General features: G+C 41.3%; 1 protein-coding gene across 4 annotated transcripts in view; it reads left to right on the top strand.

Moving 5' to 3' along the window:
* Nucleotides 1–2,466: 2,466 nt before the first annotated feature.
* Nucleotides 2,467–20,712, top strand: part of MPPED1 (metallophosphoesterase domain containing 1) — a 64,105-nt gene continuing 45,859 nt past the window's right edge. For 2 of the 4 annotated variants that reach the window (XM_076343894.1, XM_076343922.1), the window contains exons 1-2: nt 2,973–3,064; nt 17,179–17,444. In XM_076343894.1, the coding sequence (XP_076200009.1) occupies nt 17,293–17,444 (152 nt within the window). In that variant the 5' untranslated portion in view covers nt 2,973–3,064; nt 17,179–17,292. Of the gene's footprint in view, nt 2,514–2,972; nt 3,065–13,959; nt 14,377–17,178; nt 17,445–20,712 lie in introns of those variants that run through there. The other 2 variants (XM_076343903.1, XM_076343911.1) reach the window with 2 other exon arrangements.

Below are 20,712 nucleotides of genomic sequence, written 5' to 3' on the forward strand. Positions count from 1 at the left end.
TCCCATTCTACAGGTCATTATTTCAGTTGTTTCATAAAATATTTTAAAATGCAAACATGCTTTTGAAATGCATCAAGCATACTGAAGGTAGTCTTAATGAACAATTTAAAATGACCTCATGTAAATTTTAATTGAATGTCAGTTTTCATACAAACAGAACTTGAGGCAAATCATAAATAACTAAAAATGTAAAGTACCATTCACTATTTTGTAACAATAAAGGATGAGAAATTAATGCTCTGAATAAAAGATTTTAAAGCTAAAATAGATTAATTCAATGTGTATAGATACAATGTTATCTCTTAGCTGAAGAATCAAAATAGCCAGATTTGGTAGTAGTGATCAGTTGCAAATTCATGTTTACATGTTCACCAAAAAAGGAAAATCAATTTATCTTAAGAAAGACAACTAAAATTTAAAAAGTAAAAAGAAGATCTAAATTACCAAGATCAAATTTTTCTGCTTGTTCTTTTAAACAATAGTTAAAATGAGGGATTTACATCCAACCACCCTTACCCTACCTGGAACATTTAATCAACAATTTTGAATATTAAAGACAAAAATAAATAAGAACAATGCTTAGCACATTTGCTTCTTTATTTTTGGTAGGAATTTATTACTCATATTTCCCATGGGGAAACTACACAGCCTCAAGATTTCCAAAAAAAGGTGCCTGTAATTACTTTTCTAAGCTTGTATTCACGCATCTGAATACGTGAATTGATTGTGAATATGTTCTGCAGCTTCTAATAGGTCCTAACCATTAGGCTGATCAAAAATTTTTCAAGCACATTTATATTGTTGTAAAAACGCTGACAGGTCAAAATGCAAACTTTCAAGATAAATACATGTTTTGCCAGTAACAGAAACTGTGCGGGAGGGTTCTCAGGTCCAATTTTCGGTTTCTGATACACAGCCCAGCCTCATCTCCATCTGCACACAGAACGGATAATAGCTCAGTGGGTAGCTGAGGTATTCCCCCCCCTGTGCGGAGGCTTGTGTTCAAGTTTGGCCTCTGCTTCGGTAATATGCTGACTATGGGGCTAGGCTGAGATGCATTCCTTTATTTCCTCCAGAAAATTTCTTAACACCATCTATTTCATTCTGACATAGAACACATGTCCAAATCGCAATTTTCTTTTATAGAATGGGTATTTTCCAGCTCAGGATTTTTAAAAACACTGTTTGATCACTGATAAAGTCACCATGTGCACTAAAAGCGGATGTAACTCCACTAATTGTTGCTAGATATCCAGCATGCTTCCTTGCCTAGGAGGCGATACGGGAACAAGTGTGCAGGAATTAAATTTATTCTTGGAAGGATTTTAAAATATTTCATTTTAGAATCGCTCGACAATTGTGCAGTAAAGCCCTTCGTATGTAATTTGCCTCTCCTCGATGTATGCATTTAACTCTCCTGCTCTCTACTCATATCATAGGAGTGTAATATTACATATTTATGATTCTACCATGGCCTGATTTTGAAGCGAAGGGAGGCTGTGCATGCTCAGTGCCTCTGAGAAATACACCAGGCGCTGGCAGGGAAGGGGCCTTCCCTCATGACACCCCGAAGTTCCCCGCTGCCGTACCACTACCTCACATTGGACCGGACCTCCGCAGCCCCCCCCGGAGCCCCCGAGTCCTTCTCCCCCGCCACCACCACCACCTGCACTGCTGAAGCGACGGCCAGCGGCTCCCCTGGCCCCAAGGCGCTGGCCGGAGAGGAACATTTCGGCCGCGGCGCGGACGCGGGCTCCGGGCGTGGGGACAGCTGGCCCTGACCCCAACGGGCGGGTCGCCCGCCCACCTAACGGTCGCCAACCCGCCGGCGCGGCGCGGCCTGGCTGCAGGCAGGCACCCCCGGGAACCCCGCAGCCAAACTTCCCCCGATCTCTGAGGGGAGAAGGGGGGCGACCGGGCACGGGAGGCCGGGACCCCCTCTCCGCCCCACGACAAGCCCCCCCGAAAGGCCGGCGCGGAGTTCCTGCCTCCCCCCACTACACACACACGCTCCCCAGGGTGCTGCCTCAACTCTGCCCCGGGGCGGGCAGCCCCACCGGCGGGCTCCGGCGGGCCCCTCGGGCGGAGGGCCGAGGGGTGCAGCCTCCCCCTCCCGCCGGAGGCGGCCCCGCGCCGCCCCCCGCTGACCTCCACCCGAGGCGGGAGGGCGCCAACCCGCGCCTCCGCCGCAGCGCGGGCCGGCAGCGCGTCCCGGCCCCAGCCGGGGGCCATGGAGCACCGCGGGCCCCGTACCCGGCCGGGCCGCCCCGGCCGCGGCCCGGCCGCAGCCACGGTAGCTCACGGCTCCGGCGGCACGGGGCACGGCCGGCCGGCGGGTCTCCCCGGCCGGGCGGGGAGGAGAGGAGGGCCGGCAGTGGGGGATTCCTGGCCCCCCAAAGGAGGTGGGGGAGGCGGGGGAGGGGAGGCGGGGGGGAGGGGAGGCTGGGCTCCCGGAGAAGGAGACGATCGCTCGCACAAAATCCTGCGTCTTCAAAGCAGCCCCGGCGGGCAGGGTAAGTATTTTGGGGGAGCCCCCTCCCCGACCTCCCCCCTGCCCCTGCAGGGGTGGGGAGCGGGGGAGGGATGCGTGCAGCCGCCCCGGGCGGGGTCTCCCCGCCGGCTCGGGGCGGGGGGATTGTGCGCAGGGCCCGTTCCCTGGTGCGCGATCGGTTCAAGGCAGCGAGGTTCAAGCCTCAGCGCTGCTTTCACCGGCTGGGGACTGAGGAGATGGGGGGGGATGGGTCTGCTTGTGTTGCCGTGCGAGGATCTGAAACCCCCCCCAGCCGCCCCCCCCCGCCTACCCACCCCCAGCGCGTCAGGGCTTTGCTTCTCCCAACCAAGCTTCCCCGTGGCTTCTCTTTGCTCCTTAAAAAAAATATATATGCCCCAAAGCTAGAGAGAGTGAGGCGGTCGGAGGGGGGTGGGGGGGGGAAGGGCTTCTCTGAGGAGCGGGAGAGAGGCGGAGGGAGAGCCGCCGAGAGCCTGGCAGCTCCCCTTGCTCTGCCTCAGTGCTGCTCTGCCGGCGCTTGCCTGCCGCCGGGCGTGAGGAAGGGGGTGTGTGAAGGTAAGGGCTGTCACCGTGCTCTCGGGGAAGGGCTGCCGCTGCCCTGCCCGCGCCTGCCTCTCCGGCCGTGCGAGTGCGCGCTCGCGAAGGGGGCGAGCAGCCCCCTGCCCCACGCGTGTCCAGCCGCCTCCCGCGAGCCAGCCGGCAAGTTACTTTGTTCGCAGAGTTCCCGCGGAGGCTGGGCTGCCGCGGGCGGGCGGCGGCGGCGGCGACCCCCGGGCGCCCGGCACCTCCGCCAGCCCGCTCGCTCGCGGGGCGCCCCGGCGTGCCGCTCTCACCCCCCCCTCTGCAGGTGTCACCAGCCGGCACCGGAGACCTCCCGGGAGGGAAGCCCCCGGGGAGAATCCGCGTGCGCCTTCCCCGATAGCTTCCCCTCGCGTAGCCGGGGAAAGGGGTGATGGAAGTGGAAGAACTTTCCTTTGTCGTAGGAGAGGATTTAGTGACCTCCAAAGTTTTGTTCCGGGAGGAAACCGTTCCATAAGTTTTTCAGGATTCGTGCTAATTTTCGTGTAATTTGTTGCTCTGTTACTTGGTATCCAGCACGCTCAAAGCCGTGGAGCGGAAAAAGAGATTAGGGACGTTTAGGAAGGGATTTCATTGCTTTTAATACGTTGCTTTTTTTAATAGCTGCATTTTGTATTTTGCACTTTCAGATGGGTAGTGTGGAATACATTTATAAATGCATATACTTGCCTGTGGGTAACACGGAGGATAAAGATGGGAAACGTGCACAAACTTGACAGATTTTAAACATTCCGTTCTCTTTGGCAGAAGATCAATAGTTGAAGATTTCTGCTTACACAATCTATACCTTGACAATATCATAATTAAGAGATCTGCTGATAATGTACGGTATTGATAGCCACTTCAACTTCAGTTAAGGCTTAATAAATTTAGTAGGTAATTTACACTAATATAAAGGAGCTTTGGATATTCTGGATAAACTGATAACTAGGCAAGATGATTAAACTTTGTGATTGGCTCCTGGTGAAGTGAAGTCTCAGTTTTTCACAATAGTATCAGTAGATATTTAAAATACAAGACTACATTTTAAATGTGCATGTCTGAAATTTGACTACCAAAAAAGAGTGTATCTTTTGAGAAGACCAATTAAGGAGTCATTATATGATGGTAATCTGTGTTGCACCCATTCGTAATAAACAGTTTCATGATGTCAGGCACTGTAAATTTTCTGGTTGTGTACTACACCAATAGGGGGGGTTAATTTCTATTTTACATACGGATTCTTTTGAAATTATTAAATGTAATGGCTATCCCATGTATGATACGTACATGAATTGATTGATATTAATTATTACCCAAGACATTTTAATGGTATGTTTAAACAGTTTTAGCTTGGTTCTTCTGGTTTATTTCATTGTCTCAAGCTGTCTGAGACAGAAGAATCTTAAAATTTCGTGCTTGTACATTATTCCTTCTACCTCTTCTCTCCCTGCTCTCCTTCGGTCTAATTTAAAGCAGAGTAACCACTGAGAATACCTGTACATGTTCATGTGAAGAAAAACGCCCATTTTAAAGGTACACAAATCTTGGTAGATAAAAGCAAACCCCTCATGCCCTGTATGAAAACATATTGAGCTGGTATTAATAAGATACTTGTTTTGGTATTAGTTTGTGATGCCAAACAACAAACATGAGAGAATGCAAAGATAAAGCTGTCACTCTGATCTTTGTTTAAACAGGTCATGGTTTTTATTTAATGCTGTGTGCTCATTACAGGAACTGTCAGCAGGAATGTAAAGCGGACTGGAGTTCTGGTTTGGCATACATAGCCAATTCTGACATTGATGTTTCTGCTTCTTGAGTTAATGGTTCATAGAATATAGTGGTGTTTGTGATCGTATTTATTTAATTGAATTTATTATAAGGAATTAGAAAAAAATGTCCGGCTTGTGTCCTTTTAGGAACCAAATATGATCATATCTGCTGCCTCAGGTGCAGTCCTCCTCACCTGAAGAGTTACACAGGAGTGGGCTCTTCTATATAGTAGAACATGTAGAGGCGTCTAAAAAGGTTACTGTTTTTTAAGTCAGCTAGAGCTCTGCCACTGAATTATGAGGAAGGAGACTCAGATCCCCTGAAACCAGGTAACTGCTTAGTTGATTATCCAGGCAGTTTCTTTTTTCAGACATATGGAAACAAAGCAAATAGTAAATAAAAAAATGCATTTATAATTGAGAATTTTAATATTTTTGTTCATGAAAACAGTTTTAATCTCAAATGATTAATAAACACAGTAAAAATAAATCAATCCAGTCCATTTGATTCTTGCTGAACCTTGTTTTGAAGGATTTAGAGAGGATGTGTAAGGTAATCTGAGGGAAGACCCTTTTCACATGTTCCTGTTACATTAAGATACATTAGAATATTGCAATGTATAGTTTGAGCTCTCAGAATAAGACTAAGTGTAGTGCTGGAAACTTTGGATGTTCTGGATCGTACACCAGTTTGGATTCTGTGATCATTGTCCATAGGTAAATTGGGTCTGTGTGAGAGTATCTGAGAGCAAGGTGGTCTCCAATTGTTATTTCTAACGTAAATACATGCTTCTGTTTCAATTCTGAATATTCTAGATTATGTTTCAAAATATAAGCAAGGTTAGTAATTTAAGAGGGTCCCTTAAGGTCACTGGACTGTTATCCTTTGACTTCCTAGTAGAAAGTCATCTTTTCAGGATGATGTTACTACAAATAAAATGGCATGTGAATGTAATGCTTGGGCAAGGTTGCAGAATGACAGTCCAGTATAAGATCTGTTGCAAAAAGGAGCAGAGCTGTTATGGTCATGGCTATTCACCTGCTTCTGCAGTGGCCACCTCTGGAGGGTAAAGCGGTTCATTCTTTGTGACTGCTCACTGCTTGACCTCATTGTTGAAACTGTCAACAAGTGTGACAGTTTTGCTGCGATTTGATATGACAGTGGAAATTGTATTAGAATTAACAAATAGCCATCATGGCATATATGTAGTAACTTGCAGTCATAACTGATTTGGGATTCATTACACTAACCTAAATACAAAATGCTTAGCGTTTTCCATTCAGTCACTATTTAAAATGCCATTATTTACCATGGGAGTAAGATTGGGTTCATAATGTCACTTAAATATGCTGTATTGTGTATGACTATGGAGAGCCATACTAATATTAGCGTAATAAGGACTTGTCTTCTTTTTTACACAGATTCAGAGGTGTAATACATATGTATAATACATTTCAATTGCAAGTATTTGCCCTTACTTGTTACATATTTTCAATTTATACATTTCTGCTAAAACCAAGATTACTATATTTAGCATATATCACTTTTTTGAAAGCTGTTTTTTATGTGGCATGCCTTCTCGACAATTAAATTAATTTCCTCTGCCATATAGCCAGTCCAGCTTCCCTTATGGCAGGTGAGGGTCTTGCCATTCAACCAAAGACTGAAGCCAGCAGAGCAGCTGTAGAAGCAGCATACGAAGGAGACCGATGGTTACTGATATTTTTGACTGTTTTTTCTCTGCCTTTTCCTAATTGGCTGTTTTGCTCAAGCTCCCTCTTTGCCAGCTCTCGCAGTTGCATCACTTAGCTTAATGTGCTGTATAGCTCAAACATCCTGCATGACACTTTATTTCTTACCACCTTTTTCCTCCTCTCACCGACTCTATCATATCCTATCTTCTCTCTGCTTTTGTCTTTTGTGACGCTAATCTCACTTATTTTTTCCTTCTCCATAAAAGAAAATGGAAGGAACATAGTGCTCTGCCATTGCACTGATCATTTCTCTGCGTTGCTGTATTATTTTTCTCCCATATGCTTTGTTGAGCTTCTGGAGACTGTAAGCTGTTTGGGGCAGAGACTCTCTGTTCCTGCATGGTTGTACAGTGCCTAGCATAGTTTGCTGTTGGATTTCACTTGGTCTGTGGATACTCATATAATAATAAATGGTAATACTAGGATTATTTCAACTTTGTGGGACAGCCTTTCTTCTGGTTCTTTGGCAGTAAACAAAAAAAATTCTTACTCAGAGCTTATCTTCACTGTATTGCTGTTCTGAGGTATATCTCAACACTTTGTCCCTAGTGTGAGTAGTTTTTGGTAAAGTTCAAGATACCTTGCCTATTGCAGTGGGGGTGGGATGGATTAAAACTCAGCTGCGGCCAGTAGTTAACAATCTAGTACCTTGAACAAGAACCAAAACAAAAAAGAATGTCAGCTTCAACACGTTTCAGTGGAAACTTCAGATTTGGCAACACCAAAAAAATGTTCTGGTTTCACCAGGTTGATTAAGTAAGACAGAAGGGAAAAGAAAACCCAAAAATGTATAGTGGGTTCATTTCACTACTTTGATACTTTCCTCCTAAGTATTTTTAAATTTTGATTTCTCTTTACTTTTCACCCCTGAACTGTTTGGCTTTGTTTTAGCATCTTTTGCGTCACATGAAAATTTGTAGTCCAAATAAAATTTTCAAAAGAGTTTTTCAAGCAGCCAGCAAATCAGCTGATGTACAGTGCATACAGCTTGGAGTCACAGTTCGGAGGCAGCTAGCCCTGTCACCGACCAACTATTCCTGTCACTTGGCACAGCCTGCACCGTGTTTTGCAGCGTGATAGCTTACACCTGAGCTAGCCTAGCTGCCATGGAGTACCGTGAGTGCACTCTCAGTGTAGCTCTTCTCCTGAGTCTTGCTTCTTTTATGAGTAGCCTCTTCAGCTTCAGGGAGAGCAATGATTTGAAGCATTCCTGTGTGAGAAAGGCACTAGGACTGGATGCTTTACTAATCAGTAGGATCCATTTTAGGTCTGAAGAATATCCAGAGGTGTTTGAGCTGAAACGCTCCCCCTCAGGACTGTGTGTCTGGGACTTCCCCCATACTATCTTTCCTCTCTCTTTTTCTTTGAAGGAAAGGGTTTAGTTGCCTTTGTCTCCCATTTCCTGTGGACCGTGTAGGGGGGCTGTTTGTGAACATGACTTTATGGGTAGGAGGAGTGAGTGGCCCAAACAACTACTGCGTTATTTTTTCCTTGTATCAGTCTGGAAAATAAACGGAACAAACCCAGTGACTCCCTCCCTGAACATTAATCAGATGATATGAAGGATTTCAATGGGTGCAGCTAAATGAGTGAAAAGTGGAAACAACAAAATTAATAGGACAGTATACTTCATTTTCAAAGTTCTGTGTCTAAGAGAAAAAAACGTAGCTGTTAAGGATTTGCTTGACTAATTTTGTAATTTAACTCCAGGTCTTAATAGAAAAAGATATACTGATCTCAGAAGTAGTATCACTATAAATATTTACGTAAGCTGTGTTCTACATTCCACTTTATATATATTTGTGTGCTGGTACTTTGGCATTTCATTCACACTGAACTACAGGAATAGATTGGCCACTTTTATTTTCCTCTCTTGTGTATTGACATAGAGATCAGCAACCTTTCAACAGTTGTTAGTGTTAGATTTCTTTCTGAAATCAGACGAGAATATTGGCAACAGCAATTAATCTGCAGCTGAGAGGTGCTGCTGCACAAAAAGGGAAGACCCTGTGAACTGTCTTACAGTATTAACTTGCCTGTGTATGAAGCAGCAGCTCCCGGCTCCTGCTAAACTCAAGAGCAGGGGAGTTGCTGCCTCTGCTGCTGGCTGTTCCAGGGGTGCTGTGTGCCATTCACCTCCACCCTGAGCCGCTCTGGCATCTCTGCTGGACTTTGCCGACCCACAGACTAACACTGCTGGTGACCAACACTGATTTTGAATGCTTACATGAAAACTACTTGAACTGTCTACTGAAATAGTCCTCTGCTTAGTATTAGGCTTTGACATATTCTGATGTAATTTTGGTATTGGAGTGAACACGCGAAACCAGATGGGATGTATTCTTCCCTCAGATATGCATGAACGATCAAATCGGTCAAATTCTGTGCATTTATACACAATTTCCATTGAAATCGGTTTGAGTAAAGTATGTGTCGCAGGCAAGTGAGGCTTGACCCAGCGGGGCTTGTGCAGATGAAGGCTAGGAAATGAGTGTGAGGCCACTTGTCACAAAAGGGTGAAGAAAGAGGACATTCTTCAGTTAAAAATTAAACCAAACTGTTTCTTAAATACATAATGTTTCAGTACTTACATAGTCGTCTTCTCAGTAAATAATACTTTAAGAGATGCAAGAGCTTAATCAGATGACATGCCCAAATTGCAGACTGAAATGTAGAATCAAATCCCCGCAACCCTAATTTACTCCTGTTGGAATGTCCATTTTTGATCATTTTCCTACATAACCTGTATTTTTAGCTATTTTCCCTTAGAATGAGTATTACCATTTTGGGACTTGTAATTTGTCTTTTATGAATGTATACTCATGATTTTCAGTAATGTAGATTTTGAAACACTGCCAGAGATGAAGGCATATTTTTTAGAATGAGGAATCAGTTTTGTGGCTTTTAGATATTTATTTAAAGTTTCCTTCCCTAGAGGTAATTACTTAAATAGATTAGCTACCTCTGCAGGTATTTTGGGATAAATACAGGTAATATTGAGCCAAAACAGTATATTTTTCAGGGAAAAGATTTGGTTTTACTTAAGAAAAATGTATCCATTTAAATATTTTATCCAATATGATAATGTTCTACACATTCAGACAAGATCGTATGTAGGATTACAATAATGCATTTAGCCTTGACAAGTGTTCAGTCTATTTGTAAATCTTAGAGTGTTGCAGTGTTTAAATCTAAAATGTAATGGATATATTGTAAAGTGAAAGTTTAAGGTGAAAAGAAAGCAATATTACTAGGTTGTGTTTATTTTTTAAATTGAATAAATGAACAGCTATTTGTATGGATGAGAATTTGATTCAGAAAATGATACCGCTCATGAGCCAAAATAAAATTACATATTCATAAATACAATATTCAGTTACTGTAGTTTTGGGAACCTAGGTAGGGAAATGAGAAAAAGTAAATGAAAATCATACAATCATCATTCAGAATAAGACTAGCTAAGAAGGTTCCTGAGTGGTAACTGCTTTAAATAAATACAGAATTAGATTTCATAGGCAAATGTGCAATTTTTGTGTTTTCTGAACTCATTCATCTATCTTTTTCTGGATGTCAGGTCAGAACTTTGGCATATAGTAGGTACAGTATATTTTTGGAGGGAACGCCACAGAAGTGGATGTTAGGGCATAGTTCCAAAAGACAAATAATTTATCTCATTTCCTTCTTGCTGTGTCTATATAATCTTCTTATGACAGTTAAAGCTAACAAGTACGTTAGTGTTCTTTATAAATAAAGTAATGAGAAAAACATGTATAATATTTGTGTTTGAGAGCAATGGAAGAAAGCTAGTTTGAAGAAAAAAATTAATTTCAGTGAAGAATTTTGTCATACCATATTTGACAGGTCATTATAATCAGCAAAGGAGAACAATGATGTGTGTTTTAGCATGGTGAGAAATATCTTGGGGGATTTTGTTGTTTTTTTTCTAATGCAGGTTAAGGTAATTGTAATTACAGAGAAATAAGAGGTCTTATTTAAGTCACTGAATTTTTTTCACATTACAAAACAGATTGCTCAGTGCCCTGTAGATCTGCAGTTAACAAATACGTGATATATATGATGAGGCACTGAAGTATTAATTGATAGATGAGATAGGAGATTCTAAACAGAACAGGATAGATCTTGCATTTCTTCTCATTAAAGTCAGTAGGATTTTGAGGCATACAAGTAACTCAGAATTATGCCCCCTGGTTTTGGTTATGCGGGTGGGAATAACTCTGACTTCCAGGGAAAAGATATGGTCACAGAACTGAGTATTATTTGACTGATAACGGTTAGCAAATTTAGATTCTCTGGCACAGAAAACCATCTCAGTCGTGTTTTAAAAAGACCGCTCAAAGAGCCCCCTTAATAAATCATGGGGATGGTATAACTTCTTTCAGCAGAAGCCACTGAAGAGAGCAGACTGAAAAATGGGATGCTTAAGATCTCTTTCAATTAAAGATACACCACAGGCAAAGGTTTTTCAAAATACCATAGCGGAGCATATGTGCTCTAGTTACCAGGTGAGGATTGTGAAATCCATGGTAAGAGCCATGGTAAGGAGGCGTTTGTGAAGGTTTTATTCCAATTTTTGACCTTAAGACAGCTTTACAAACTTGCACAGCAAGGTACCTACATGTTACGCCCCGAGGAGCAGATGGAGCAGTATATGTTGCCATATCATGGTACCCACAGAATGGATCGGTGAGTGCGTTCCATTTTTTTTGCGGAGATAAATCTACGTTACAAAACTCACCCTCATTTGTGCATTTATTTGCTGCTTAAAACTGGAGATTCCTTAGCCTGTGTGGATATGAAGTTAGAGCTGCCCTTCAGTGGTGGTCTCTGCAGCGGAGGCCCGAGGCACACAGGCGGGCCAGGGAAGCGCGCCAGGCCTGGCGCGGGTGCCAGCCCCTCTGCGCGCGCTCTGTCTGTGCTGGGGATGGAGGGCTGCAGGCTTGAAGGCTGTCACCCTGGCACGTTTCACCACCGCTAAACTGGCATTTGGAAAAGCTAATGCTCTCAAATGCCGTACTGCTGCTGTAGCTGAAGTAGGGTTAGGTTTCCCGGCAGGATTTCTAGGTCACTACGTTCATCATGAAGAACTCTGGGAAGTTTGTAAGGGTGGTAAACACCTTAAATAGCACCGCAGGCTATGAGATTGTAATTCAGTTATCCTTGAGGAGTCTGTTGGTTTTTTAATGCTGTTTAGTTCTCATTGACACAAATTGCAGGTACATAAAGCGTTTGCTTTGGGAAAAGGGGGCTTATAAGTGCATATTTCATTTCAATACATTGTGGTTTTATTTGTTTATTTTTTAAATGCAATGGTAAATGTTTCTGTCTACAACAAATCGTATTCATTTAGAAATCCTAATGATTCCATCAGTAGAAATGTGCATGATCGACCTTAAAATCTACAAGTGTCTCGATGACATTTGATTATGCTGCCTTCGCTTTAAAGTCCTCATTTGTCAAGTGAGTCCAAACCAGTCTGCTAAGGGTAGACTCGGTGGTTTTGGTTTGCCAGGACTTGCATTCTGTTTCAGAAAATGAAGAGGAGGAAGAGGAGAGTGTATCCCTTTGGAAAAGCTTCCATCTGCAGAGTGATTTGCCTGGCTCATGCTTTCCCACAGAATAATGCCTTTTTAGGATTATTTCAGTATTCATTTCCCAATGGCAGAACTGAAGATAGCAGACTAATTCCATTGATTGGCTTCTATCTGGAGTATCTGAAATGGGTATTTTAGACAGCAAAAAACCTTTAGCATTTTCAGCCTATTTCTCATAGTAAGTGATTGCTTTACTGATTCCAGTATGTTTGCTTATTGCTGGTCAGTCTATAACAAGCTTTTTGGGCGGGGGGGTAAAAGAAAAATAGTAATTTGTGATAATGAAGCCAGTGACTAGTGGTTATAGGAATGTTACTATGACCATTGGGACCACTGCTGCAGAATATTCTGTAGCGCTTTTTTTGGGTTTAAATAAAGGGTCTACTTCCTTGTGTAAAGGATGACCTGACAGTTAAGAAGAGCACTGTAGTGCAGTATAGGGGAAGACCTGAACCCTTGATGAAGCTCTTGGAAGGGTTTCTGGTTAACAGCATCCAAGATTTGCACAAGAAGCAAGCGTGTCACTATGTGGTCTATCACAAACTCTCACACGCTTCTTTAAGGTATTTTACTGCTGTTGTCTTATTGGCTTTCTCTGAAAAAATACGGCTTTGATGTTTTATAGCTGCATGAAAATGCTTTTTTTTTTGTGATACTACATTTTGTTTCTTCATTGCCTCCCCAAATCCCAGCTTGTCAGACTCTCTGAACAAAACTAACATGTTTTCTGTAGCTACCTCTTTGTCACTGATCTTGGTACTGCTGAGAGTCCCAGCATCCTCTTCTTTCTTTATGTTATCTCACTGTTATTAGTGCAAAATCTGGCAACTGCCTCTCTTCAACTCTTGCTGGGGTATGCTGTAGCCATGTTGTGCTTCTTGACCTCCAGATTTTTTGTAACTTAGCAAAGTTCATTGCTCAACAGATAACTCCTTCACAGTTTTCTCTCTTAATTTGTAACTAACTTCTTTTTTATTATCATAATCATCATCAGTATTTTATCTTGGTTTCTAATTCTTATTTCAGTGGCATCTGCTTGAGCCATGTTGTTTTCAGGTCTAGATTCTTATTTTGTGTTGCCGAAATAATTTTCAAGAAGTCTCAGTGTTATTTTTAGACTTGAGACAAAGGGTAGATGATGGAGGCAACAGTGGGGATGATGGAATGAGATACGGCGAGAGACAGTGGACATGAGAGTGAACTGAAGGATGAACATAGAATAAAGCAGAATCTGTGAGCGAAGAAGTGGGATTAAAATAAAATGTTGGCTTGAAATGGAAAAAAAGAGAAATGGGATGCATAAATAGGCTGGAAAATTCATGTAAAAGAGGGAAATAATTATGCCAGCTAAACAAGAAGGCTCTGAGATGAAAATACCAGAAATTTCAGGCTGAAAAAGTAAAAAAATCCTAATACAAAGATTTATTTGAGGACCTCATCAAAGGACTTAAATACACGTCTGGGTTCAAGCTCCTGCCTAGTCCAGTATTTCCTCAGGAGAGATGTTGCAGTCCACATAGTTTATAGCCTGATGCAAAGCCTTCTGAAGATGGTGGAGCAGTGTCCATTGTACGCAGTGGGCTTTGGGTCAGAGCTCTGTGAACATTTGAACACATGCTGTACAAAGCAGCAGAAAAATAATGTATGGAGAACATTCCTGCCATCAGTAAGAAGATGGCTTAGCTGATTTAATAGCTTTTTCTCAGTCTGTGATTCTAACAGCCAGGTTTGTGATATTTATTTTAGTATTCATGTTCTTGCAGTCCTTTTTACATTTCTCTGTTTTTCCCTGGCAGACATCCCGCAGCTCCATAAGTCTGGGGGAAGAGGATGGTTAGCATGTTGTTGCTGTGGGGATCTGAGTCTTAATGCTCTGTGTTGGTAATGCTGGGCATATAATTTTAAAACTTGCATGCTATAGAAGCAGATAATTATTTCCCTGCTGCATTTTATACTCTGGTTTGGGAAAGGAAGAAATTTCAGAATATTAAAAGAAAGAAAAAGTTACGATTTGGGGGACGATTGGAAATGGAAGCAGAAAGAGGGGAGTAATGGGTGTCAGTCTGGTTATCAGTCAAGCTGGAAAGAGACAGCTTGTTCTGTCGAACACCAAGAATGTTAGTAGTCAGCCAACCACTTATGCAGGAAGAAAACCCTAGACTGAAAGGTAAGGTTCAAAGACATCTGTGTATGTTTCTGAAATGAGCTTGAATTAAGCTTGCTATTGAATTATGCCTACTGATTATGTGTGTTACATATCTGATTTTTGTTTAGCACAGGCTATTCATATGATTGCTAGTTATTTTATTTTCATTGCAGGATCTGGCTCTTTCTTTTTTTTCTCCAGTCTTGGATGCTTTTTATGTGTCCAGGGTTGATGTTGGGTGACTGTCATTTGGCAGAAGGCTTAGCAGTGCTGTGGCATATCTTTTTTTTTCCTTTTTTTTTTCTTACCTCAAGTGAAATATGTTGTCTTCCCATTTTCTACGTGTTTAGATGGTGAACTTCTTGCTGAATGTCTGTGGCTAGCATCCTCTCGAGCTAGCCTAATGGTGTGATTCATACACTCTCCCATGTGCAAGGATTGATTCCCTGCTTAAAAGAACTCTTCAGCACTAAAGGGTGTATCAGCGGTGTGCTGGCTGTGATTTGTTTCTGTTTGCAAATAAATTTTTTCTTTTGAATTAGTTTGTGTTGGTAAGTGCTATTTTCCACTTACCCAGAAAGGGGAAGCAGAGCTTAAGAGTGGATATTGGGGTACCTGCATACATCTGCTGTTTCTGCAGCAGATTTGATGTATAACTTGAGAGAAGTCATAAAAGACAGGACCCAAAGAGGAGACTGACAGAAGGCATTTTATCAGCTGCTGTGAGCTCCTGAGAACTTACTAAGGCCAAAGGGAGATTCTAGGTCCCTAAGGCAGTGCCTTAACTCCTTTGTAACTGCAGTTCAGTTGTGTGTAAAGTGGGCGTAACCCCTGAATTATAAAACAAAAGCTGTGTTTTTCAGGTAGTTTGAAATCCTTATGTAGAGCTGTGGAATCATAAATTATTAATCTTACTGGAGAATATTTGTAGAGGTCACCAGTTCTAATAGTTTCTTTCAAACAGAAGTAGGTTCACTTAGAACAGTTTGCCCCCTATAAAATCTCTGACCTTGCCTATTCAAACTTCTTTACAAATGCATCATTTAATACAGGAAGCTCCTCAGGGAGGGTTCTTCACATCTGCCATCATAATTTCTTACTTCCTAAATGCAGCAATTTGTACTTGATTATTCTTACAAGGATCGTACCTCCCTTCCCTCCCCCTGCTCTGGCACATTCCTTTGTGCCGCTGCTTGTTCCGTAGCCTGAACGCGGCATCTGAGAGTGTTTTAAATCCAAAATTTTCTTTGTTGTTATTCTACCATTTCCTTACCATTCAATTCTAGGGGAGGGCGTGAAGGAATCTGCTCTTTTATTCTCAGACTGTTTTCCTGCGGGTTGTTAGTGACAGCAAGTTGTCATCATTTTACAGCCATTCAGCAAGTAACAAAACTGAGCTGAATCTCTCATTCCAGTTTCCTAAGGACAAAATTTCCCAAAATAAAAATACACCGCAGCTTCTTGGAGCACTTAACATCTGTAGTAGTTAAGCAAAGGACTGAAGCCCAGATTTTTAAAGATGCTTAGGTGTTTGACTGCCACTAGAACTGAATTGGACCGAAGTACCTGTAAATAGCTTTAAAAATTTGAGTGACTATGAAGACCTCCTTCATCCATCACTCTTGGCAGTGGTCCCTTCAGAATGGAAGTAAGGCACATCAGCAAGGTCACATAAAATACTTCTAGTCCTGCTTTCCAGAAACTGCACGTATGAAGTGAATTGCTGCATTCTGGCATGGCTTTTCATGAAATACATCTTCTGAAGCAGATTACTTATATTCCCTAGAAGAAAAGAGCCCTCGCTTGCATGAAAGTAAATATTTAAGACAGACAACTTTTAAAAAGGATGCAGAATTATACTGTAAAAATACCCACCTTTATAGCTTATAATCCATTTTTTATTAAAACTGGGAAATAAAAGTAAAATTCACATTTAAATTACTTTCTGCTGTTTCTAGGGGATACTCTTTGCATTCCAGTTGGTTTCACTTTGCTGTTCTTCTACCCATTTTCAGTGCTGCTGTTCTAGACTTGCATAACCTTCAGGGAAAAATTTATTTCCAAACATAAAACCTGTATGGATTTTACTTTTTTAATATTTAATAACATTTAACTGTGTGTTAGCCTTTCAATCACTTTCTTTTCCAGTGAATCCAGAACGTTGGGCTAGTGCTGACTGAGAAGAGAATGTGTTTGAAGGGGGGAGCCCTTCATATCTGTGTCAGGAGTTCCTTCAGTGATACTATAAAACCAGGAGCAAGTGCACAGAAGGCCGTTTGCTCTTTTCCTTGGGATGTAAAGAACAACCACTTGCAATGCTTCCCTGTAATAAATGGCACAGACTTTCTGAAGAATTGGTTAAACTGATTCTTGTTTAATTAACCCACATTTTGGTTGTGCCCAACCGTTTATTCAATTTCAGGTTTGGTGGGGTTTTTTTGAAGGAGGATGGGGAATAAACATTCAGCAATGCAATAAAAAAAGAGGGGAAAGTAAATGATTATGTTGAAGAAACACTATTATGTGACACGCCATTCTGAAGAATAACTGCCTTGTCTTTTAGATTTGTATTAAATGTCTGAAATACTTGAGCAAGTTGCCCCTGTGTTCTTTAGCAAGTTTACTTCCACTCCCTGCTTTCCACCCCCAACTAAAGTACGTTCATCAAATTGCTGAGTTGGAAAGGTTTGTGATGAGTTTTTTGAGCTGTGTGTCTTTGTCCCTCCATATCCCCCCTTCATCTTCATCTCATATTAAATAAAGCAAATTCCAAACAGATTAACTGTCAAACAGTTATGCTCCATCTCTTCAATCTGCTTTTAGGTTTTTCAAAGGGGAATGTGCTGATTAGTTAAGGAGATGTCATGGTCTTCTTCCATCGATGTAGGAAGATAGCAGATATGATCGCCTGAAAAAGCCGAACTACATAGTGCAAGCATGGCTTTCGCCCAGTCGCACATTATGGCAGCTAGAAGGCATCAGCACAGTAGACTCATAATTGAAGTGGATGAATACAGCTCCAACCCCACACAGGCTTTCACGTTCTACAACATTAACCAGGGACGTTTTCAGCCCCCACATGTGCAAATGTAAGTATTATAGTTTTGTTATTGCTCTAGCACAGCCTTCTGAATTGTTATTGCCTTGTCGATGTGGTATTTGATGGACCAGTCAAAAAGAATTCAAAGAACACTGTTTTGCTACCTTTCTAATAATAATTACTGTAGTGACACAAAATCAGTCCATTTGGAAGGTATAAGTACTTTGTTAAAGGATGGGAGAAAGATCACTCCACTAGCATAGCTTTAATACATAGTACTTAGGTATTAAAAAGAGAAATCAACAACAAGCAGTGGTAATAAAATAAGAGATGCTACAAGGATGATACTATCTGCAATCTTAATGTTTGTTTGCATTGTGCACTTGCGTATTGATGTAAATAGCTGTTGAAAATACCAAGCCTGTATCTGTACAACACATACTGTTTGGTTAGTTATACTACAGCTACATACAAGCGAAAAATCACATCAATAAATAAAATAGTGTGGGCACCCATCCGACAACTTACTTTCATACCGATGTGCTGAAGATGCCAAGTGCTTAAAGAGTAATTAAAATAATGTGTTTGTTTCTGACTTCTTGTATAATGAAAACATCAGTAAAATTAACTGCTCTAAATGATTTACTTGCAGTGTAAAGTGGAGAATTATAATTACAAAATGAAACCTGCCATAAAGTTTAGAGCCAGAAGGAAGAGCAAAACAGTAAAGCTATTACAAATAAATTAAGTATAAAATTCTACTGTAAAGTATTTTTATAGGGAATAAAAATGTCTGCACCATTTTATTGTGTTTATTAAAGAGAGAAGCAGCCTTATCTTCAGATCAGAAGGCTGGTTTTCATTTTTTTAAAGGAAACTTTTTTCCCTTTAGGAAGACTGAATAAATAATCACCTCATTCACATTTTTGGTATTTAATATGATTTGGTAATTTACAAACATAGGCCACGATTTCTGCAGTTAAAAACCCCAGTAATTATGACTGATTGAATGCTATATGTTTATTTAGTGAATGCTTATGTACATTCTTTTGCATAAATTAGATATTATATTAAAAAAATCTGAAGACTAACAAATCTACCAGGGTGGTGAGTGAACACTCAGTTTTTGGGGGCAGTGTATTAGCTTATGGTCTGTGTTGGGGGTTTTTAGGTGCTATTGAAATGCAAACAGTAAAATGAGTTGAGTGTAGCACTGGGAAACATCTTTTGTTTATAGAGCTGGCAAATGGTAGCAAAAGTACAAACAAACAAATGTGGGTTCAGAAATACTTTTACAAATGAAAATGCCAAATGTAGGTTGCTTTATTTGTTGAGGCTTAGCCATTCTTTGTGAATATTCAGACAGTTCCTGGGCACTCATGAATTTGTTCACTGATCTTAAAAGCTGAATGTTTTTTAGTGGGCTGAAAATAAGTTATTTATTAGTAGCCACTTGGTACTCAACAATATGCTGTTTAAACTTCTAACCAGTAACAAATCATATTACTGGAGGGCTTAGACAATCAGCTGCATGATAGAAGTTCAGCACCTAAGCAGGTAGTTGAAAATAAGCTATCCTTAGAAAACAGTTCCTCAGAAGAGTTTAGCAATCTCTCATGAATGATTAATACTATTGAAGAAGCTTGTGCAAATAGAAAAACAGGCTAAATCAATTGAAACATTTACCACAATCTGACCTACTCTTTCTCTTGGTACAGAAATTGCAAATAATGTTTCTGAATACCAGCAGGATTGCTTTTGCCTCCTACCAATGAATAGAATAATAACAAAGAAGGGAAAAGTAGACGTAAAAAGTGTAACAAAAGCTCCTTTTATTCATATGATTGTTATGGGTGAAATCTTAGCCCTGCTTTAGTCCATGCAAGTTTTGTCATTAACTTCAGGGAGGTGAGGGCTTTGCCTTGTCTTTGTGTATAGTTCAAAATACCTAGATTAGTGATGTTGCAGACAATCATAGATTTCACATAGACCTGTTAACATCTGAACTCGCAGTAAACTACTTAAACAACAGGGGTTTTTTTGTGCTCCTTCTCTTCTGAATTCAGTCTTTGAGCTCTTTCTTGGTCCTCTGTGCAGTTTTATATTTCTTGTTTCACTTTTTAGCACCCATAACATGCTGACAGCCCTTCCTAGCCCCATCTTAGTCTGGCATTCCTGTGCTTGTGAGATGGCTGGGTTGCCACTGACAAGAAGGGTGGTAAATTCTGATAGTGTTTTCAAGTCCATCAGTCGTTTCTGGGAAGTTCCTGTCTTGATACTTTGTGAAACCACTGAAATCTAGTGTATAAACGAACCTCTGGCAGCGTTTTTGCTCTGAGATTTTTTAACTTTGCTTTTCAATTTCCCTGCAAGTTTTCATACTGCTTTAAAGAAAAACAAAAGCATTTGCACAAAAATAATCAGCAGATCTTTATTCCTCTGCTTACGCTGCAAGCAGTGCATTGGGTGTTGGTGTGACAGCTGCTGTGGGAATGCGTTATACAAGAACATGGGGATCGAGCCTTCAGAAATTATTTCCAGTAGTACAACTTAGATGCGTTTGTGAAACTTGACATATGTTTTTACCTATATCCGGCCTCAGTGTGTGCATATCACTTCAATGTGAAAATCTGCATCTCATTTATTTATTTTTTTGTTTTGATGCCTTTTTCCCATGAAAATTCTCTGGCCCATTGCACAGGATTTAAGTTATACATACCTCAGCAACCAGGAGAATGCTGTCCACATCTTCCCCGTCCCTATCCAAACTATAAGAAAAAGCATGTGTATTATGTGCTGCATGGGTTGCCATGGTAAGTCTGTTGTTTTTTCCATTCAGCTTCAGAGGAGCAACATGTGAAATGCATGCTACTCCCCAACACCCAACTTACTGCTGCGCTGAGCTTTAAAAGATTTCTGAAGGAGAAGCAGCACCTGCTTTAAAGGCTAGCCTACCATGAAAAGTCAAAAAGTGGTATTTTAGACCAGTCCATATCTTTATGTTGTGCCAGGGTAGTATGCATAATTTAAAGGTGGCTTACTAATACGACCTGTGACTCACTTTGGGAAGTGCTGGGCAGGGAGAGCAATAATCAGAAACTTGTTTACTGAACTGGTGTTTAATCTTTTTAGCTTGAACGGCTGCAACAATAGCCAGGGTCAGCTCCCTCTCATTTTTATCCAGTCATCCCAGTTCATTTTGAGGAAGAACTCCATGAACTGAATGCATTACCCTTCACACAGCTTGCACCTTATGAAGAGCCTCACTCACTAGTCTAGAACCCACCATCCACCATCCATATTCCTTTGCACCCCTG

The sequence above is a fragment of the Aptenodytes patagonicus genome, chromosome 1, assembly GCF_965638725.1.
Source record: "Aptenodytes patagonicus chromosome 1, bAptPat1.pri.cur, whole genome shotgun sequence".
Classification (NCBI taxonomy): domain Eukaryota; kingdom Metazoa; phylum Chordata; class Aves; order Sphenisciformes; family Spheniscidae; genus Aptenodytes; species Aptenodytes patagonicus.